The sequence below is a fragment of the Bactrocera neohumeralis genome, unplaced genomic scaffold (genome assembly GCF_024586455.1).
Source record: "Bactrocera neohumeralis isolate Rockhampton unplaced genomic scaffold, APGP_CSIRO_Bneo_wtdbg2-racon-allhic-juicebox.fasta_v2 cluster10, whole genome shotgun sequence".
NCBI classification, from domain to species: domain Eukaryota; kingdom Metazoa; phylum Arthropoda; class Insecta; order Diptera; family Tephritidae; genus Bactrocera; species Bactrocera neohumeralis.
The window spans coordinates 19,176,892-19,200,710 of record NW_026089623.1 but is presented as its reverse complement, the minus strand read 5'-3'; the positions used below and the strand labels follow the sequence as shown (position 1 = coordinate 19,200,710).

At 36.7% G+C, this 23,819-nt stretch overlaps 2 protein-coding genes and 1 long non-coding RNA gene across 7 annotated transcripts in view; 1 reads left to right on the top strand and 2 right to left on the bottom strand.

The window, feature by feature from the left end:
- LOC126765197 (protein diaphanous) overlaps positions 1-23,819 on the bottom strand; it is a 284,726-nt gene that overhangs the window by 155,041 nt on the left and 105,866 nt on the right. The window lies entirely within an intron of this gene.
- The window catches only part of LOC126765507 (uncharacterized), an 81,508-nt gene that overhangs the window by 2,717 nt on the left and 54,972 nt on the right, over positions 1-23,819 (top strand). The window contains exon 2 of the long non-coding RNA XR_007668476.1: positions 9,440-9,519. This is a non-coding gene — a long non-coding RNA (uncharacterized LOC126765507). The remainder of the gene's footprint in view (positions 1-9,439; positions 9,520-23,819) is intronic.
- LOC126765218 (GMP synthase [glutamine-hydrolyzing]) overlaps positions 2,559-23,819 on the bottom strand; it is an 81,857-nt gene continuing 60,596 nt past the window's right edge. For all 3 annotated transcript variants that reach the window (XM_050482850.1, XM_050482851.1, XM_050482853.1), the window contains exons 6-11: positions 13,186-13,282; positions 12,761-13,130; positions 12,503-12,695; positions 12,281-12,452; positions 3,035-3,264; positions 2,559-2,960 (exon numbers count right to left, since the gene is read on the bottom strand). In XM_050482850.1, the coding sequence (XP_050338807.1) occupies positions 2,574-2,960; positions 3,035-3,264; positions 12,281-12,452; positions 12,503-12,695; positions 12,761-13,130; positions 13,186-13,282 (1,449 nt within the window). In that variant the 3' untranslated portion in view covers positions 2,559-2,573. The remainder of the gene's footprint in view (positions 2,961-3,034; positions 3,265-12,280; positions 12,453-12,502; positions 12,696-12,760; positions 13,131-13,185; positions 13,283-23,819) is intronic.

The window sequence follows — 23,819 nt, the reverse complement described above, 5'->3', positions numbered from 1 at the left end:
TAATGAGAAGAAGTCGGATAATTGGACAATTCCAAAAAGTAACATTTTCCATACACATTTTTTTCAATTTTTGTTTGTTTTGGTTTTCAATATTTTGATTTGTAAATTATTTGAATTGTTCAATTGCGGTCGCTTGCTTTTTTATTCCGGCTATCCAAAGGAAAAATTATTTAAAATTTTTCAGTGAAAACTTTATGTGTGTTTCACACAATGTGATCAAGAGGTCGCGCTAATATTGGTCGGCGTTCTTTTTGCCATCAACGTATGACAGCCCAAGGAAAGGCAAGAAGTGCTCCCAAAATGCGATGACATACGTGCGGAATTATGGATTGCGGTCAATCAGCTAGCGATCGAACGATAACACAGCACGACTTTTTAAACAATAGCTGCGATGTTTGATGGTCTTTATCTTAAAGCAACCTATGGTATATATGGTGCTGTTAGATGCTAAATGTATTCTGTTGAGTAGCAAAAAAGAGTTTGCCGCACGCACACATTCTTCTTTGGATGCGGATGGTGATTACACCAGATCAAATTGATGAAATCATTTCAGCGGAAATTCTTGATTCAGAGATAGATCCAGAATTATACGAAGTGATGAAAATCAATATGGTTCATGAACCTTGCGAAACTTACAATCCCACTTTGGTTTGTATGTCTGACAATAAATTTACGAAACACTACTCATGTGCTTTTCTTTCGGAAACGGAAATGGGAAATGATGGATATTCACTGTATCGGCGTCGCTCACCAGACGACAATGGCAGAACATTTAGCTTTTAGAGGCGTGAATATCGACTTTAACAACACATCGAAGTTGAGAACACATGGATCGTACCATATTCGCCACTTTTGTCTAATTCACATTCAAAACTCATGTCAATGTTGAATATTGCAGATTGGTGAAATCGATCAAATACGTTTGCAAGTACGTCACCAAAGAAAGCAACATAGCGGTTATTAGCCTTGAACGATATGAGATTAGCAGTATCAAATGGGTCGATATGTGAACTGCAATAAAGCGCTTTGTAGGATATTTACTTTTGCAATTCATGAAAGTTTTCCAACTGTTGTGCGTCTCGCGGTTCAACTTCATTTAAGTCATTGCGTATTGGGTACAGTGTGTGCAACTTTTTGAGAAGCATGTTGCATTTTCTGGAACATGATAATCACTGGAAACAGACGAAGGACAATGCGATAGTTACTTCGCATGCCACTGAAGTTCGCAGAGTTTTCGCGAAGATTAATTCGACATATCAGCCTTCAAATTCGCGTTAATTATGGGATACGAAAAAATGGCATTGCCGATGACATTTTACATTGTATTCGCTAAGAATTGGCAAATTTTGGTTGATACTTCCAGTGGTTTGATATCAATTTCACCCCCCTTTTTTCAATTCACTTCAGCGGAAGATGAACTCATCACGAATATTTATCCGAACATTGGCCAAATTATCGTAACTACAATTCCTTAAGTGCACGCGCAATTTTAGCTGCCAAAAATACCGATGTTAATGACTTAAACTGGAAGATTCAAAGTCAAATTCCGGCAGGTTTGCGCTCATATAAATCGATCGATCGTCTTGACAAAGAAGACGAAACCGTAAATTATACAGTGGAATTTCCAAATTCTTTGGAGAGGCTTGGTATGCCCCAGCATAATTTTCTCAAAGTTGGATCTGTCATTATGTTTTTTTACTGTGTTAAATGATTGTGAGCAGTTATCGAATACAAGGGACCATTTCAGTTCAACATTCAATTTCCGGGGAAAACAATCAATTACAATCATTAACAATCAACAGGACACAAGGAAATCGGGAAATGCTATGTTTTTCACACGGCCAGATACGTGTTGAGAGTTGGAAACCCATCTTCTCTGTACTGCAGAACAGAAATCAAAAATTATCTATTGATTAAAAAAAAAATACAAAAATCGAAAATAAATCATGTTCGACACAATATAATTTACTTTTATATTTCAAAACATATAATTTCACGCAGGACAACGGCTGCTCAGCTAGTAATAGATAATTAGCCATCTGGGACCACTTTTTGTCATTTTTTTACAATTCCATCAATAAATAAATTTTCAGAATATGAAAAATTGTTGTTACACGAGTGATACAGCATTTGGCACATTCTACAAAAATTTCAAAATCGAATTTCTTCTTTATTTTCACTCATAGACTTTTTTTATCCTTTCCAACACTGTATGGTATGACACAATGTGATTGGTACTCGTAGCACTGGAAATATACTCGTACTATACATATGACTGCAACGACATCTATTGACAAGATACGAAAATATTTACAATTATATATATGTATATACTATCAGAAATAGTCATGGTTGAACATATACATTGTTCATGCCTTTGACAGAATCAATAATTTTTAACTTTGCTTTTTAAATTTACAAATAAAATGCTTAAAGTCATGGTTGAAAAAGATTTTAAGATTTTGGAAATCGTTGTACAACTAAGAATATTAATTTTTTAACATTGCATTTCATTTTTGAAAGTAAAACTTAAAATAATATGTGTAAAACAAAACTTAGTAACATCGGCTAGGCTATACCACTTTAATGAGGTATATATATTCTGGATTGTACAGTACTGTATGTAATATCCTTTTTCTTTGTTGTTGCTTACAAATGAAATATTTTTGCAAGTAATCAAAGATAGCGAGTGGAAAAATGTCAAAGCAAAGACTAAACTTATAATAGGAAAACACAATTAACGTAACATAAAATGATTGTATTCTTACCTGTGTTGGCAACTGAAGCGATCCTGGTATTACTGGTACTCCGGTCATAAAATCATTTGTTAAAAATGGTCTTAAGACTATTGACCTACAACAAGACGGAGTTCGATTCGTCGGATCTCTGTCAAAATGCACGGGAATCAAAACAATTGGCATTTGCGAAATTAAACGATGTACTCCTGCCTGAATTATTATCTAAATTAAAGAAACATAGAATGCAATCAATGCTAAAAGTATTTCTACAAAATATCAACTTTTATAAATTATACTTCGTTTCCTATAGCGTCAGCTTCCCTTAGTTGCTCTAAAACGTATTTATTAAGAGTAGTATGAGTTATATCCGTAATTTGATATTGCACGGGACCTCCAAACACATAGCAAACACGATTGACATTATGAAGAATACGAGGAATTAATTTTGCCAAAAATATCAAATCATTCCAATTGGGTTCTGAGCTACTAGAAAGCCCCACCACATAGCTATAAGTTCTTTTATCACCTGAAAAATAAAATAATGTAAAAATATATTTAATATAAACTATGTAAAAACTTATGTTTTTTTAGATATCTCTCCAGATATGTAATATGCATGTAAAATTAACCGTCTTTTGTGGGAAAAATTAATTCAGCCTTATCGTGAACTTCGCGTGAACGCCATTCCTCCATGGAAAAAATCATCTATATTTATCTTTTTTATCGTGAACTTTACATGGTGAAAAATTCCCATTTTCGAAATGGTTCTCTAACGTCCATCTAACGAATCTAACAAATTCATGTAATTTGTTCACAAAATTGTTAGTTAGGAATAACTATCAATTATTGCTTTTAATTTCACTCTATTATCTTTTAACGTAGTTAATAATAAACGAATTTTTTCGTTAAATTTATATTGATTTTCCAAAAATACCAAAATTTCTATTAATAATTTCTCTTATTCATATTAATTTCACTTTTTTCTTTTAAATAAATAAACAAATTTCACAATCAGCTGTCTAAATGCACAAGTCTGCCGTCTGTCACCATAATATTTCAATTCGCGTTAGCGTTGCTTAATGCGCATTAATTTTGCCCGTCTGTCAGGGCTTTAACACATAGCCGGTTATGCTAACATCAAAAATTGAAAAAGTAAGAATAATTGAATATTTTATTTCAAATTATTTTTCTATTGATATGATAGCTTACATTTCAATTTATAATCGCAATATTATTTTATTCAAATTCTTTGTCTATTATTTGACTGTCACAATTATCCGTTAGCTCCAAAATATTCTAAAAGACGACGTTAACTGTTGGCTAGATTGAGTAAGTATTCAATAGATGGCGCTATGTTAAAAACACAAATTTAATAGCATAATAAATACGTATTGCTGAAACTAAGGTATAACATAAATTTATTTTGTATTTGAACATTAAAATAAGTAGGTACTGATTATGCTATAAAATTGCAACTTATATAAAAGGCTTAACATAGCGCCATCTGTTGAATACTTACTCAATCCAATCAATAACTATCGCCATCTGTTAGAATCTTTTGGAGCTAACAAATAATTGTGACTGTCAAATAATATACAAATAATTTGCAATAGTATAATGGGTTGTCAAAAAAGGCTTGCGGAATTTTTAATGATTTTTTTTTTATTGAAATTGAAATTAATTTTTGATGACTCATGCCCAGCTCTTGACCGATGCTACTATGCCGGTCTCTTTCGCCCAATTCAGCGATTTTATCCCAATTTTCGACGACAGGCCTCCCGGAACGTGGCGCATCTTCGACCACCTCTACACCAGAACGAAAACGTTGAAACCATCATTGTGCGGTGGAAATGGAAACTGTATCGGGTCCATAAACTGCACAAATTTTATTGGCAGCTTGAGATGCATTTTTGCCTTTATCGTAGTAGTACTGTAAAATTTGCCGTATTTTCTCTTTATTTTGCTCCATGTTTGCGACGCTATAACTCACGAACGACTTAAAAGAAACGACAATCAATCAAACACGTGTTAGCGCGTGAAATGAGCTTTCCAAAAAGGTATAGCACGACCCGATGCGACGAATAAAACTAGAACTACGCGCTTTCAGCGCCAACTAGCGAAAATACCGCAAGACTTTTTTGACAGCCTATTAATGGGATTATAAATTGAGATGTTAGCTATCCTGTCTCTCAAGTTGGATCAAATTGCACGCGGTGTGCAATCAAATTTAAAATCGGTTGAGTAGTTTAGGCGTCCATCGCGGACAAACAACGTGACACGTGATTTTTATATATAAAGATTGACGTTTGTGACCAACAGTACAGCCGAAAATCCTGGGTTTTAAAAAGCAAACAACCAGAAAGTGTATTTATTTTTAATGAAGTAGCATTATTCTTCCAATATACTTTTATGTCCAAAATTGTTATCTGCATAATTTATGCAGCCAATACCGATTATATCAAAAAAGATTTTTACGATATAAAATATATCGTATAATTAAAAACAAAAAAACACACGTTGAGAGTCGCATACTTTGCATAATACATAAGTTTACAAAGTATTTTCCAAGCCACTAAATCAAAACAAACCCATATTAAACAGCTTCCCAATATTAAAATCAGCTGTTTACTAATGTGACAAATCTCGTGAGAACATTTTTAATTAAATTTACAATGAGTTCGGCACTTTTAACTTTCCTTTTATTAGAAAAGAAAAAAGGAAAGGTTTAAAGGAAAATATTAAGAGATCACAGTAAACCAATTGATGCCCCAGGAGAATCGTAAGTGGAGTTTAGCTTGCATTTACTTGTGTGTTATTTTTCAAGATTCTCATTTCATTATCGACTGAATAAAAACGCTTTCTTATGGCGTTAAATGTCATAGAACCACATTTGCAGCCCTCGACGATTCCACCTGTAATTCAATTGGCAGCAACACTGCGTTTGTGTTCTGTTCATATGTTTTCCCCTATAAAAATACAGTTAATTAATTCGTAATAAATAAATTTCTTAACTTAAAAATTTTCAACCGTCTATCACCTCACAGAAATAACGCAATATTAAAATTTGTTAAGCGATTATCTTCTTACTTTATTTCTGATATCAAAACCAATAAAATTGCTTTCGATGGCACCCAAAACCGATATAAATTATGTTTCAAACATAAAACCAATATCTGAATTCATGACACCTACTACTTTTTTTATCGGTTTCTATTCTGATTCCGACAACTATCATATTTCACATCACCCCTGATTGACCCGATTGTACCTATTTTTGGCACAAGGCCATGATGTCATCAAACCAAGTTTTTCCCACAATTTCAATACTTGACCTAACAAATTGACTGATATGTTCGGTAAAAAATTAGCCCTGAAAAGTTATAGTCCAATTTCGACAATTGATCATGGCATTTAAAAGTTTGTTATATGGAAAATAGGGGAGATGGACATTCGTTTCGCCTCCTTTCGCATCGTACTCGTATAGTAATGTTTGAATACACTCAGTTTCTGAGATATAGGATATCACCTAAAGGTGGGCGGTGCTATGCCACTTGTACAACTTTTACAGCTGTTCCTATAAAGTCCTTCCTTGCTATCCTGGTTGTGAAATTTAATGCTTGTGGCGCATTTAGTAAGTTACCACACTTTTAGTATTTTAACATAACCGTCAAATGGGTAGTCAGAGTGTACGAAGAAGTACTAAAACGACTCAGCAAGTTTGGTCTAGTTAGCTTTAGCGGTTCAAAAGATATGTATATTTACCACGACCACTTAACAAAAATTAGCGCAAAGGTGTCCCTCTTTGTGCCAAATTACAGTTTTGTATCTTAATTGAGTACTTAGTTATGGCACTTTCACATAAGTATGTGTTTTCGCTTAAGGACACTTTGTGGGGTGGTAATGGACCGCATCGGCCCATCAGCAACCCTCTTTGAGTGCCTAAGTGCACACAGTTATTATAATTTGTGCAATGTTTTGCGAAAGGATAAAAACTGTTTACCATATGTAGTTGATGAATGCTGGAACTAGAGAAACATTGCCACTGTAGGTTTTGGTTCTGCATTGTGGTTTAGGCACATTGCATCTTTTTCAATGTGGAAGATAGATCGAATTTTTCTTTACAACATGACAAACTTTCATAGAATACATGCATTTTTTACATTATCATTTTGAATACTGGTCTGCCGTATACCCCGGGATTCACTTTTTACATATAGAGGATTGTTAATTATTCTTCCTGATTGATCCTAACTGCTTTCATATAATATAAGAAAGCAAACAAAAGCAGTAGCATAAGTATATTAACAACAATAGCCAATGATCACCGATTTGTTACGCGTTTGCAACCACGGCTTATTTTCATTTTAATCAATGTTCGCTACTGGTTTGGATTTGTCTAAAGCTTCTATGGTTTACATGTAAGTTGTGTTGCAATAACAACATATATTTGCGTCAGAAAACCAAACAAACTCTGTTATAGAGCCGAATTTTTCAACGGGCTAGCCTTTTTGTTCAGTGGAAAATATAGGAACACATTTCCTATTTGCGCGCACTGCGGCTACTATAGTTAATACTTTTTATATTTGACAATTCGAGTAAACCTGTCTTTTGGGAGTATAGGTTATGTTAAGATAGATTCTATGGCTGATACTTAAAGAGGCTGGATGTCTAAAGAACTGTAGCACAATGTCCAGTTATAACGCCAAAGAGAGCGACCGACCGACTAATTCCTTTTGCTAAGAAGGGCAGGGCACCACAGCTAACACTTCAGCTTTGTAAATGCCTGGAGTTCCCCTACGGCATGGTACCCAAACTAAGCTTATTTTTAAGTAACACCATGCGGTTGATACAGAGGTTAAGCATTCCTTAACTAGCCTTAAGCGCACGGTTATTGAGTTCAAAGTTATTATTCACGCTCTATTATCGGAGTCGTTAGTCACTTCCCTAAAGAAGACGGCACTCATAAGCAATATATAACTACTAATTTGATGGTAGCAATCTCGGCTTGACAACCGCTAGAAAAATAAAGAAGCTTCGATACATCGTCTTAGCTGTAAGTCGCAGACGAATGTCTACCACATGTGCCTCAAGTTTATTTTTGAAAGAGAAAGTTGTAAGAATGATGGAAGGCTTTGACTATTGTAACAAAAACAAATTGCACTTTAAAAATTAATGTTACGTAATACTTATCGAATGGAGGATGGAGTCATGTGTAGATGTTCACGTAAGTGAGGAAAGTTCTCTAATCGCCATTCATTTGGGAGTGGCCAGAAACGGTTCTTTTTCATGGCTCAAGCCGCTCACAACTTCCGGTCTTTGACCAAGTATGCTCTAGGTAGCCTAAGAACATCTGTTCAAAGGCGAGCTAAAGTGAGAAGGCGAAACATCCCCCACATAGGGTTGTGCGCTGGGTTTGGGACCCGCCACGTAAAAAACACCCGCAATGAAAAGGAACAACAAGCCTCGGATGAGAGACCCCCCTTTTGATGACGACCATGGATGCACCTGGAATGTCCGGACCCTTAATTGGAAAGGTGCCGCTGCCCAGCTGGTTGATGTCCTCGCGAAAATAAAGGCTGACATCACCGCCGTCCAAGAAATGCGATGGACGGGACAAGGACAGAGACGAGTAGGTCCTTGTGACATTTACTACAGTGGCCATATAAAGGAGTGCAAATTTGGTGTTGGATTCGTGGTGGGAGGGAGACTCTGTCGCCGAGTTCTATCATTCACTCGGGTGAATGAACGTCTAGCCACAATCCGCATCAAAGCGAGGTTCTTCAACATATCGCTGATTTACGCCCACGCCCCGACGGAAGAAAAGGACGATGTCACCAAGGATGCCTTCTATGAGCGCTTGGAGCACACCTATGAGCGCTGCCCCCGCCACGATGTCAAAATCGCGCTTGGCGACTTTAACGCCAGGGTGTGCTAAGAAGGTATCTTTGGCACCACGGTCGGTAAATTCAGCTTCCACGAGGAAACATCCCCAAATGGGTTGAGGCTGATCGACTTTGCCGGGGCCCGAAATATGGTTATCTGTGGTACTAGGCTACAGCACAAGAAGATACATCAAGCTACCTGGCTGTCTCCGGATCGAAAAGCCACCAACCAGAGCGATCATGTTGTGATAGACGGAAGACTCCTCTTCAGTGTTTTAGACGTGCGTACGCTCCGAGGTCCTAACATCGACTCGGACCACTATCTTGTTGCAGCCAAGATTCGCACCCGCCTCTGTGCAGCAAAAAACGCACGTCAACAAACACAAGGAAGGTTCGACGTCGAGAAGTTGCAATCACGAACGATTTGCTACTCGGCTTGCACTCCTGCTCTCTGAGAGCACTCGTCAATAACTCGGTATAAGGGAACAGTGAGACGGCATTTCAAACTCCTTACGTACAGCTGCAACCGAACCCATTAGTGGTGGGAAAGTGCAAAAGAACAGCTCGTACGACGAGGAGTGCCGTGTCGCAGCGGAGAGAAAACAGACTGCCTACCTCGCAACTTTACGATCGACCAGCGAGAGTTGAAGAGGGAAACGAGACGCATTTGCAGACAGAAAAAGAAAGAGGCCGAAATGCGTGAGTACGAAGAGCTTGATAAGCTGGCCGACAGGAGTAATGATCCAAAATTCTACGAAAAAATGCGGCGACTTACAGAAGGTTTCAAAACCGGAGCATACTCTTGTAGAACCCCCAAAGGTGATCTAGTCACCGATGCCCAGAGCATACTTAAATTATGGAGGGAACACTTCTCCAGCCTGCTGAATGGCAGTGAACGCGTAACGCCAGGAGAAGGCGTACCCGATTCTCCAATCGATGACGATGGAGCAGACGTTCCATTGCCCGGCCATGAAGAAGTTCGAATAGCAATTACCCGCCTGAAGAACAACAAAGCGCCGGGGGCCGATGGATTACCGGCCGAGCTATTCAAACACGGCGGCGAAGAACTGATAAGGAGAATGCATCAGCTTCTTTGTAAAATATGGTCGGACGAAAGCATGTCCAACGATTGGAATTTAAGTGTGCTCTGCCCAATCCATAAAACAGGAGACCTCACAATCTACGCCAACTACCGTGGGATAAGCCTCCTCAACATCACATATAAGGTTCTATCGAGCGTACTGTGTGAAAGATTAAAGCCCACCGTCAACAAACTGACTGGACCTTATCAATGTGGCTTTAGACCTGGCAAATCAACAACCGACCAGATATTCACCATGCGCCAAATCTTGGAAAAGACCCGTGAAAGGGGAATCGATACACACCACCTCTTCGTCGATTTCAAAGCTGCTTCCGACAGCACGAAAAGGTGCTGCCTTTACGCCGCGATGTCTGAATTTGGTATGCCCGCAAAACTAATACGGCTGTGTACTCTGACGTTGAGCAACACAAAAAACTCCTTCAGGATCGGAAAGGACCTCTCCGAGCCGTTCGATACCAAACGAGGTTTCAGACAAGGCGACTCCCTATCGTGCGACTTCTTCAACTTGTTTCTGGAGAAAATAGTTCGAGCTGCAGAACTAAATAGAGAAGGTAGCTGGCGTATGCCGATGATATTGATATCATCGGCCTCAACACCCGCGCCGTTAGTTCTGCTTTCTCCAGACTAGATAATGAAGCACACAAAATGGGTCTGACAGTGAACGAGGGCAAGACGAAATATCTCCTGTCATCAAACAAACAGTCGTCGCACTCGCGACTTGCTCTCACGTCACTGTTGACAACTGTCAATGTGTTTAACGTGGGTATCTGCCTGCGAAGGCTCAAATCCACGGTGCTATCTATTGCTAGTAGCACATAGATCAAATTAATGCGTTGATCAGCGCCCCAAAGTGTAAGTGCATGCACAACACTACACTCCGGAAGAAACCAAGGTATGAGTGCCGCCCCACACACATACACTTTGGTTCCAATCGGTTCGGGTGAAAACTAAAGGAAACACCCTAGCCACCTTGGTCGGGTTCGAGGCCCATCTAAAACCTCTGCCGTACTCTTGGTCCGGCACCCGGCCGCAGTGCGACTCCACATTGGACAATTGCCCTTCCTGCATTTAGGTGTAAACCACAGCCACCACGAATCTCCCCAAAGGGCCAAGACCCAATGAGCAGACTGAAGCGAACTTCAGGGGCGGCTGCTCCCCGTGGTACCATGTTTTAGTCTTTGGTGTGACCTGTAGCCCAAGCTTGCGCTTAAGCTACTGCCAGTCGAGCCCCCAAAAATTCCGAGGAATTCTTAAGAACCCGACTGTATGATTTTTTTGTTATCCCTTTCATTTTTGTGTTTGTTATATAATCGCAAACCCATTCAATGAATTGATAGTATTTCAATATAGCACTTTTCTGACATCTCTGACCATGCCGACATTCAATAAACCAGACATGCGAATGTCGGACATAGTGCATTTGGATTTTAGTCGCCTCATACGACAGGCATGCCTTACCGCGGGAATATTCTTATCTCCCTCCCCGCAGGGAGACGTCACTGTTGACAGTCATAACTTTGAAGTTATAGATAATTTCGTCTATTTAGGAACCAGTATTAACACCACCAACAATATCAGCCTGGAAATCCAACGCAGGATTGCTCTTGCCAACAGGTGCTACTTCGGACTGAATAGGCAATTGAAAAGTAAAGTCCTCTCTCGACGAACAAAAGCCAAACTCCATAAGTCGCTCATAATTCCCGTCCTGCTTTATGGTGCAGAGGTTTGGACGATGACAGCAACCGATGAGTCGACGTTGCGAGTTTTCGAGAGAAAGGTTCTGCGAAAGATTTATGGTCCTTTGCGCGTTGGCCACGGCTAATATCGCCTTCGATGGAACGATGAGATGTACGAGATATACGACGACATTGACATAGTTCAGCGAATTAAAAGACAACGGCTACGCTGGCTAGGTCATGTTGTCCGCATGACAATGAATACTGAAAGTATTCGACGCAGTACCCACCTGGGGAAGTAGAGGAAGGGGAAGACCTCCGTTGGAAGAACCAAGTGGAGAAGGACCTGGCTTCGCTTGGAATATCCAATTGGCGCCACATAGCGAAAAGAAGAAACGACTGGCGCGCTGTTGTTAACTCGGCTATAATCGCGTCAGCGGTGTCTACGCCAATTAAGAAGAAGAAGAATACTTATCGAATGACAAAAATGAGCATAGGAAAACTCTCGAATATAAAAATATATACTGAAATGAATAAAATAATGTAGTTGGGACATTATCTAATGAAGCCACTGTTTCCGGCAGGAATCAATGAGCAGGTCCTACTGGTGAACCGGTCCCAATGCCGTGCTCTGGCTGTTTATAGATCAATTTGCTGATTTTACCTTCGTAATAATCAATCTTGTTCTCCTAGTAATTGACACCCACCACTGGCAGGAATTGAGACATTGAGGTCTTGTTCATCAACTTCATGACTTTGTCCTCTCTATGTCGATACTATTACTTCAATAGTCTCCAATGACTTCTTGTCATTTCGAATAATTGTTTGTGAATTTGATCACAAAATTCGTGTAAATCTTTATTCAAGTATGTTATTACTTACCCTGTACACCGACAGATCGCAAAGGTAAAACAGTAGCTTGCACTTTATCTATGGACGAAATACGCTTAAGTTCCTTTTGTTCTGCTTCTGTGGTAGAGCCAATTACGCGATTTATTAATGCATGGTTTTTCAATAGTTTGTTATGAAAATCGACTATAACTTTTGCTATAACCTATAAAAAAATAAAATAAAATTGATTTTTCGTGAATACAAAAAAAAAACCTGTGTTTCTGAGTAGTCTTTTTCTATATAAGGTTCTTCAGCACATAGAATCCGGATAGCTAGGCCTGGCCCTGGAAATGGTTGTCGTTCAACTAAGTCGGCTGGTAGACCGAGATCTCTGCCTATGTCTCTTACTTCATCTTTGTGAAAATCGCTTAAAGGTTCAACGACACGACCAGCACTTCGTAATTGTCTTATAAAATAGTTTTTAATCTGTTAGACATTAAAGCTTTAATAAGAAATATTTATATTAATAACCTTATTAGTTCTGTATCGTTATGATGAGTTTTAATAGTTTCTGCGTTCTGGCTAATTAAATTTGATGCAGATTCAATCAAATCTGGTCGAAGTGTACCTTGAGCCAATAACACTTCATCAGGCTTCAACTTCATTTCAGCTATAATATCATTGGTAATTTTTACGAATACATCACCAATAATCTTGCGTTTCTCCTCTGGGTTAATAGTCTGAAACAACATGGGTGTTTCTACAATTGAGAATTGTCCAGGCCTTTTAATCTGTGTAGTGCCTTTTAAAAATCGATAAGTTTCCTTTTTCACCAGCAGATCAATGCCGATTTCCCTTAAAGATTTTTCAACCTTTTCACTTTCTCCTTTACGCATGAATCCTTAATATAATGTTTTATTTAAAATTGTGCTGCAAATTTTTAAGAAGTAAATTACCGTTGTCAATGTGAACTGCAATAATTTGGTTTGGATGTAATGCATGGCGTAACAAAGCAGCACAAACAGTCGAATCAACTCCTCCGCTAACCAACAACTACAAAAGAAAATAATAAAGGAGCACTTCATACAAGAAAACTTTTTTATACAAAATTATATAGTTGTTGATCATGAATAAATAAATTAATACATTGTGTGTTTTACTAATTAAAATCAGCTCGAAAAAGCACCATAACATGTACACAACGTTACGTAGTGCAGCTGTCAGTAAAATTAAATTTTAAAATTGATATTATTTTTATAATGTGCTCACGACTGTATAATAATGGCAACTGTTAATTGTGATATGTATATACTCGATCACTATAAACCTTTGCTATAGCAAAATATGTCGAGATATGGAAACTGATTTTAAGCAGTCTCATGCAATATTTTGGGAATTTTGGAGTTTTAATATCCGTAAATATAATATGATATTTATTTATTTACAAACATGGCTAACTGAATAATTTACCAAAATTGATTACCCAAAATGGTTGGCTTTATGAATTAATAATAATAATTGAGCCTATACGCTGCATTTTTATAAATGGATAGTTAGTAAATAATTGTTCAAAATCTTTAAAATTACCAATATGAGTCAGCTTGAAAATTAACTTGTAATTTAACCAATACGCGTTTAACCCCACTGAAGACACAATAGCACAAATTTGTGGGATCTACACGGTAGTTGACGGTATTTCGAACACAGACGATTTTAAATTTAACTCCAAACCGGAAGTCTAATACTAATGAAAAGCCAACAAAAAGCAGAAATTAATCTAATAAGGAATGAGGAATTAGTGAAAGTACAGAAACTGTAGCAACACTAAGAAAATTGCCCATAGGGCCGCTGCCCCCACCTACCGTTCGTCCCATTGGTGATTTTTTGTTTGTAAAGTTGCAATGAAGTTAAATAATTTATCGATCGTATGTTTACCATCAATAGCTTTTTTAATAGTTTGTCATCACTATCATATTTGAGAGACAGCTGTCATTCAGGCAATTAAAAAAAGAAAAAGTGTCAAAAGTGATTAGTGTTGGTTAAAAAAAAGTGTCGCTTAAGAAGTATAACTGATAATAATATAATAAAAATGGACATTAGAACCGTTTTTAATAATACTACAAGTACGTAATAGTTGACTTAAGTTATTGCATTACACTTTTTAATGATACATATGTTCTTATTGCAGCGAGATTGAAGAGGAGGCTGAGCTTAAATGAGCAGATATGACGGCGGATGATTGTCATGCCAACGATATTGGCAAATGGGTGGCTTTAGTCGGTACGATGAGTGAGGAGCAGAAAAAAGAACTGTTGGTTAGTTGTTGGAAGCCCGACCAAAATTATAATTTTTCAGCTGATGCAACGCACTTGAAGAGGTAATTCAATTGGTCATGGCTAGATTTATACAAACCATGGTTGGTGTACTCGCGCAGGCTAAAGGACGCTTTTTGTCTTCATTGCGTGCTGTTTAAGCCTCTCAACAAACCTGGCGTAACTTCCTCGTTTGTTGTACGCCCTTTTACAAAATTTAAAAATGTGCATGAGTACTGCAAAGCTCATGCATCAAGCAGTTTGCATAAAGAAGTTACACAATCAGCAATGTCATTTTTAAATGAAACTCCTGTCGATTTGCAAATGCAACGGGGTCATGCAAAAAAAATGCAACCAAATAAAAAAATTATTAAATCCATTACAAATACAATTTTGTTTTGTGGAACGCATGATCTTCCTCTTCGTGGCAAAGCGAATGATGAAGGTAAATCTAACAGATTTATAAAAGTTAAAAACTATATTTCATTATTTCACTTTTTCAAAGGTGTTCTATATGATCTGCTTATGATGAGAATATCAGTTGGTGCTGAGGCATTAAAAAACAATTTGGAGGATGGCAAACAAAACGCAAAGTATACTAGTCCACAAATCCAAAATGAAATTGTGGACATTTCGGCGAAAGTAATTAAAAATTACATCTGCACAGATGTTAAGAAAGCGTCAGCGTACAGCATCTTAGCAGACGAGACAGCGGACATGGCTGGAAAGGAACAACTTCGATAGGAATTCGATTTTTTGACAGCAGAAAAAAAATTATCCGTGAAGAATTTATTGGATTTATGGAATTAGATGCAATGGATGCAGCAACAATTGCAGCCAACATCGAAGGATTTGTGGAAGGTTTAGACTTAGATCCTGCTAAATGTATTGGGCTTGGGTTTAATGGATGTGCTACTATGGCCGGCAATACTAGTGGGGTGCAAAAAATATTAAGAGGTACATTCCAAAAAAGTTGTTATATTCATTGCGCCAGTCATCGCCTCAATTTGGTGGTTAATAACCAGAATTCAGTCTCTGAAATACGTAACACCATTTCCACCATAAAGGATGTAATAAATTTTTTCAGAGTCACCCCTTCGCAGAAGATACACTTCGAATGTACATTCTTTTTGTGAAACACGCTGGTCGGAGAAGTACAAAAGCATCGCTGATTTTAAAAATTTCTATTGTGATATAATAGATGGATTGGAAAAACTAAACACAGAAGGAAACGCAGGCACGAGAAAATTTGCATTCCCACTTCACAGTGCTCCAACTAAAAGCGTTTTTCTTATTTGTATGTTCATTATTGCCAAATATTACAGCATTCTCCAACCAGTAGTGAATATATTGCAAGCCAAGAACAATGATGTGATTAAATGTAGAGATCACATCAATAACATTTTAAATTTATTTGAGGAACATCGAGAGACATCTGCCAGCGAATTTGAAAAGATTTTTAGAGACTGTGAAAAGTTAGCTGAGAATGCATCGCTCAATATAAGTGTGCCCAGAGTCGTCGAGAAGCAAACAAAAAGATCAAACCCTCCATTCACGACAACAGCAGAGTATTACCGCCGGGCAATTTTCATTCCATATTTGGACTCTTTAATAACATCTATTACAGAACGATTTCCTAAAGAAAACATTTCAACTTTTGATCTCGCAGCCTTAAGTCCACTGCATATGAAAACTATCTCTCTAAGCGAATTCAATGAAAAAGTTTTGCGTGCAAGCTCTTTTTACAATATAAAAGATATTGAAAATGAGCTTGAACTTTATTACAAATATTGGAAAGATAAGGAAGGAGATGAGTTAGATTTAATATGTGCTCACAATAGCTCAGATTTTTATCCGAGGATAAGGGAGGGACTTGAAAATCTGTTCGCAATTCCCTGCACAACTTCCACTGTTGAACGGTCGTTCAGCACTCTCAGAAGAGTAAAGACATGGCTGAGAACAACAATGAGAGAGAATCGGTTGAATGGTAATAAAAGCAAACATTTTTTATAAATCAGCAGGAAAAGGATCATCTGGAAACGTTTAACAACTCAGAGCCCCAGCGCTGGACATGATTAGTTTATTGTAAGTTTATCCTTACAATATCTTTGTAATTGTGAATGATTGTGAAAAGAATAACGTAAAAAAAAAAAATTATTTAAGCATTGTGAAATCAAAATATACTGTAACAACATAGAAATATAGTAAAATATTGATTAATGGAATAATTTCAAATTTTAAAATACTAATTATTTAAAAATTTATATTGTGCGAAGTTATTAAAACTAAAGAAAGCGGAAATCTTCCCGCAGTGAGAATGTTGATTGTAAAATTCTATTGAAAAGAAAATTATTATTTTTTTATAAATCGAAAAGAAAATATTGTTTATAAATTTTATTGAAAACAAAGTTATTAATATTAAAGAAATCGGCTACCTAGACGATAATATTTATTGGGAAAAATTCTAGTGAAGAAGAAAAAACGTAATCAAAACGTAAATCGAACGCCTTAATAAATAAAATTATTAGTTATAAATTTTATCGAAAAGAAAATTCATTAATATCAAGGAAATTGTAAAACCCGATTTTTACTTAATTGTGAAGTTTAAAAAAAATATAATATAAAAAAAAATGGAGGAAGAATTAGTTAAACGGTTAAACCAGATTAGACTAAATGAAAACCCAAATACCGAACCTTTTACCTCCCAATCCGTACCTATGAATAACGCATTTATACGAGAGATAGCACAACAAGTCGCGAACCACATGACCAACAACTCAGACTTAGAGTATAGGGACTATCGTATACCACTAACGTGAATGAAATTGACAGAATACCGGACATTCAAATGCCTAAGAGAATTTTCCGGACGTCCTGGAGAATTCAATTTTTGGCGCAAATCCGTAGACAGAATTCTAGAAGTTTACAAAAACTTCCAGGACACCCCAAGATACTTCGGAATCCTACATACCATACGGCATAAGATTGTCGGCGATGCCGATACGGCCCTGGAGTCTTATCGAACTCCACTGGACTGGACACAAATTAAAAAATGTCTGATGCTTCATTACTCAGACAAACTTCCCACAAATCGCACCTCAAAATTACCGCCCTCAACAACAGGCTGCTTTAGCTATCAATTATAACTATAATAGATATAATCATCCCCAAAATAACCAAGGGTTCCGGCCGAAAGCTCCAGGATTTGGTAACCAACCTAACTGTTATAATAATAATAGACCCAATCTACCTCAAAAACCGCCCATACCAATGGATGTAGATAGATCTATACAGTCCAGAAATGTCAATTATCAAAACTACCCCAATACCAACCAAAATAATTACAATGCACAGAAGCGACCACTTTCTGCACAACAAGTCCACTCACCGAATAAAATACAAAGAAATTTTTATGCGGATACCGAACCAGCAGTTAGCAACTACCAAATACCAGCAGATCCCTACCAAATTTTTGAAAGCAGTACCTACCCTAACGAATACATAGAAGGAAACGAACCAAATCAACTAACGGAGGGAAATATTAATTTCATTAATAATAACGAACAGCAACAGGACGATCAAGACTATTACGAACCTGATACGATCCATTTTTTAGACTAACGTCGTCCTCACTACCTTATTACGAATTCGTGACAAGGAGTGGAGACGCTCTAGATTTTCTCATAGATACAGGATCTTATCCCCCGTTTGGATAGTCGATAAAAAAATGGATGCTTCCGGCGAAAAGAAGTATCGCATGGTCATCGACTACAGGAAACTCAACTCAATTACCATTCCAGACAGATATCCTATTCCTGAGATTAGTGAAGTCCTTTCAAACCTTGGAAATAACAAAATATTTACAGTTATAGACTTAAAAAGCGGATTTCATCAAATATCCCTCCGTGAAACACATAGAGAAAACGGCATTTTCCGTAAATAACGGAAAATACGATTGCCCTTTGGGCTTAAAAATGCCCCGTCCACATTCCAAAGGGCACTAGACGATATCCTCCGTGAACATATTGGAACTCGCTGTTACGTATACATTGACGACGTTATTATATTCGGAAGAGACGAAGAGGATCATTTAAGAAATTTAGAAAGGGTTTTCGAAACGTTGGAAAGAGCCAACATGAAAATCCAACTAGATAAATGGGAATTTGCAAAGAAGGAAGTAGAATTCTTGGGATATGTAGTCAGCCCTGAAGGAATAAAAACAAACCCCAAAAAGGTAGAAGCAATAGCTAAATCCCCAGTTCCGAATGTCGGGATATTATAGACGATGTATTAAGGACTACTCTAAGTAAGCCAAGCCCCTTACAGCACTTCTCCGAGGAGAACCCGGGAACGTCCCTAAAAACAAATCTAGGAAAATGGAAGTAAGACTAGATGACGAAGCGTTAAGAGCATTCAATAAAATTAAAAGCACATTAATATCAAAAGACATCGTTCTTGCGCACCCAAACTTTGAAAAAGACTTCGACCTGACTACCGACGCCTCTGACTATGCCATAGGCGGTGTGGTATCACAGGATAACAGACCGATAGCTTTCATATCAAGAACCCTTGGTAAAACGGAGGAACACTACGCTACTAACGAAAAAGAAATGCTGTCCATAATATGGGCACTCAACACATTACGAAGTTACCTCTATGGTTCGAAAAAAATAAAAATAATAACTGATCACCAACCGCTTACATATGCCCTTAGCCATAAAAATTCTAACAGTAAGATGAAACGTTGGAAATCAATATTAGAGGAATATAATCATGAATTAGTTTACCAACCCGGAAAATCAAACGTAGTGGCAGACGCACTATCAAGGATATCGAACCAAGTAAACTCACTTACACCCACTATCCATAGCGACGATAGTTCAAGTCACAATTTAATACCTTGTGCAGAGGTACCCATAAATGTTTTCAAAAATTAAATATTCCTTAAACTAGACGAAACACCCTCATACCAATTTAAAACAACTTTTCCGACCATGCACCGACATATAATTAAAGAACCAAATTTTAATGAACAGAACCTTACTGCGTTGTTTAGAAGATATTTAAATCCGTCCGTTATTAACGGAATACAGACGCAGACGAAAGAACGATGGGCTTGATTCAAAATATTTACCCTCAAAACTTCAGCAATTGTAAATGCAGATACACTCAGAAATTAGTAGACGACATATGCAGCGACCAGGAACAGGAAAATATTATTCTAGAAGGACATTCAAGAGCCCATAGGAATGCAACCGAAAACAAAAAACAAATTCTAGAGAAAGGCTACTTCCCTGCGATGATGAACAAAATTAAGCGAATAATAGCCAATTGCACAACATGTAAGGAGAATAAATACGAAAGATATCCTAATCAGCCAATTCTCGTATTAGCACCAACACCGCTACCCACATTTCCAGGACACACCGTACACGTTGATATTTATTTGACCGAAGGTAAGGTAGTTATGACCGCATTGAACAAATTTAGTAATTACGCTATAACAAAAATATTGAGTAGTAGAGCGATATAGGATGTCAGAAGACCCTTAAGAGACGTAATATCCTTTTTCGGTGTACCAAAGCTAATGGTAATGGATAACGAACCAGCGTTTAATTCCACCTCAATTAAATTTATGATAAAAGACGAACTAGGAATAGATGTTTACACTACTCCCCCATACAAAAGTCAAGCGAACGGCCAAGTGGAGAGGTTTCACTCCACCCTAACCGAAATAATGCGATGTATCAAGAATAATGGAGGCCACAGAAATTTCGAAGAGCTATTAGAAAGAGCAGTTTCAGAGTATAACCATACCATCCACTCGGTGACGAGGAAAAGACCAGTAGATATATTTTTTGGTAGGAATGTGACACATATTCCCGGGGATATTGAAAAAACAAGACAAGATAACTTACAAAAATTAGCGGAAAAGCAGAGAAAGGATATCGATTATCACAACAAAAAAAGACACACAACAAAAACATATTTGCCAGGACAGGTAATTTACGTTAAGAAAAATAGAAGATTAGGAACTAAGTTAAGCAAACCATACTGTAAGGAAATAATTAAGGAGGATAAAAATAGTACAGTCCTTACTGGAAAAGGACAAATTATACATAAAAGCAGGATACGTAACTGATGAAAACCGATTTTTTTTTCAGGTTTCTCTTACCACTATGCCTCGCGGAGGTACAAATCATAGACTATTCGAATTCGCAATTAGTGACTATAGAAAAAGGATCGGCCAGATTGCAGACAGGAACCTTTAGAATAATACATGAAATCGACATTGACAAATATACGGAAGTCCTCGAACATATCGAAATGACGATCCTTTCATTACTCAACTAATATCCCAGATCAAAGCTCATATCAATAATTTAAAAATTGTAAGAAAATCAAAAAGGTCATTAAATTTTCTAGGTAGTGCGTGGAAATGGATTGTAGGAAGTCCAGACCACGAAGACCACGAAGACCACGAAATAGTGTTAAACAAATTAAATAACGTTCTAGAAAATAATAATGATCAAGTTCTAATTAACAAGCTAACGATAGAAAAAGTAAACGAAAGAGTTGGAAAATGATAAAAGCAAAGAAATAGAATCATTTTTGAAGTTAAAGTATAAATTAGAAATTATAAAAGAAGAAGTCGTAAATATTGCGTACGCAATACATTGGGCAAAAGCCAATATAATCAACTCCTACATCATGTCAAGCGAAGAAGTGGACATCGCCAAGAAAATTTTTGAAAAAGATGATATTCCATTCATAAAGTTAGACGAAGCTTTAGAATTTTCTGAAATAAAAATAGCAACCGATGGAAAAATAATAATTTACATTATAAGTTTACTTACAGTAGAAAAAGAAATTTGGAAAACAATAGATATTAGAGCAGTGAAGAGGAATGACAAGATCAATAAAATAAATTTTAACTCAATTCTTAGCTGTGAAAAGAATATTTTCGGAATAAATACCAATTGTAAACAATATAATTCCTTGCAAATATGTTTAAGAAGTAACTTATTAAATTTAAGTAATGACTATTGCATAAGTAATCTCCTAAGGAGTCGTTTGTCAAACTACACAGTGACCAACAGCCAACACATTTTAGACTACGAAGAATTGTCACCAGGAGTACTATTTTTAAACAATTTTAAAGGAGAAATCATAATAAACGAGGAACTTACGATCCTGAATGGTACTTTTATAATTCACTACCATAATGCTACAATCAAGATCAATGAGAAGATATTTTTCAATGCACAAAGATCGACAAACAAGCCCCTACCTGCCCTACTCCAACCACCCTCAACTTCAAAGCGAGGCAATACTTTCCTTAGAGATGCTGAAGCAACTAAATATCGATAATTCAAAAGAAATAAGCCTCACACAATCAGCAAACCAACTTAAATATACCGCAAATATTATCTTAACCATCATATTGTTAATCATTATCATATACTTAACAAAATCCGTTCTATCACCCAAGGAGGACAAACAGAAACGGTCCATCGATCTAACAGAAACCGCAGTCGAAGGACTTAACCAGATCTTCAATAAGCCTAAAGGTCCAAACGAGGACGTTTGAATCTCAGGGGGGGCCTGTTAGCACGACACATATTAACAAATGTTAAGACACGCATACTGTTACACCAACATTCTTTAGCGCAACATAACACCTCATTATGTTAATTATGTTATGTTATGTTATGGATGCCTATGCCAACATACATCCAACTAATAAAGTCGCTGAAGTTGCGGCACGTGTAACTCCAGACTATGGGAACGGACGGCCAGCAACACAAATCTAGCAAAACGGTGGGAACCACAGAATCAGCACTTTTGGTCACGTAGCAGTAGCGACAGATTTAGGGCTAGCATTAAGAATGATAAAATGTAAAGTTTACTTTTTAGTTGGAGTTGAATTGAATGAGCTCCCGAAAATATATTTTTTGAAATCAACCGTTTGTGTTTGTTAACTAGTATACTAGTGTCACACGTTAACAAATGGTCCTTCGAGCCTATCCGAAAGGCACCTAAGCAACAAAAGAAAATAAAATAAAATAAAAATGTAAGTGAACATATGGTGAACAAAGTTAATGTGAACAAATACATACAGTGGACCAATAAAGTTTACATACACCTAGTTCTATAAAATTACGACACGTTTATTTGATATAAAATTAATACATTTTGTGGTTTTTTTCTATCCATTTCAAACGATGTATATTTAACATTAAATTTAGCAAATCAAAAAAAAAATTGTTTTTGCACAAATAAAAAAAAAATAATGTTAAAGCTTAAAATGAGCATAATTTACATCAAAAAAGTTTACGTACACTAATTATTATTTATAGAAATCAAAAGTAATTACAATAGTTTTAGCGGTTTTTGGAATACATTTTGTTTCTTTTATTGTCCATAGACATCGATGTTTGCTCCTCACTCCATTTCTAGTATTATTTCCGGATATTTTGACCCACTAAGTCCATGATCCAGCTTTTTGGCCTTATTTTGATGAAATTCGATGTTTTCGAATACGATTTCCAGAAGTTCCAGATGTTTTGAATAGGATTAATGTCTAGGGATTGCGGGACCTATGGAGTTATTTTTAATTCCATAACAACCCTGTACATACAAGATAAGATGGGTTTTTTGGGTCGTTATCCTGTTGTAAATAGAAGTGACCGCTATTAACAGCCGATTTAAGCACACTTAAAATTTAAATTTTTTTCTTAAAATGTTCAGATACATATGCTTATTCATCATAAAATAATCATTGATGTACGTTTTTTTTATTTGTGTAAAAAACAAAAATATTTTGATATGCTATATTTAATGTTAAATATGCATGTCTTGAAATGGATAGAAAAAAACCACAAAATTTATTAATTTTATATCAAATAAACGTGTCGTAATTTAATAGAACTGGGTGTATGTAAACTTTATTGGTCCACTGTATAAAGAACAAAGTTACAGTGAAAAAAGAAACAAACCCCATAATCACACGGAAAATAGAAAGTGAAGTGAAAAGATACATACAAGAAATTTAAACATAAAGAAACAGTGAAAAAAAACCTACTAAAATCAAAACCGGGCGCGAAATAAACTAAAAACCAAAACAACAAAAACAAAACCTACTAACATCAAAAACGGGCGCGGTATAATTACAAAGTTTAACAAACATACAAACATTAAAACTAAAATAGTAAGCGGGCGATAACATATACACAAATCACAATTATCATACATAGTCACGGGAGACTACACCAACA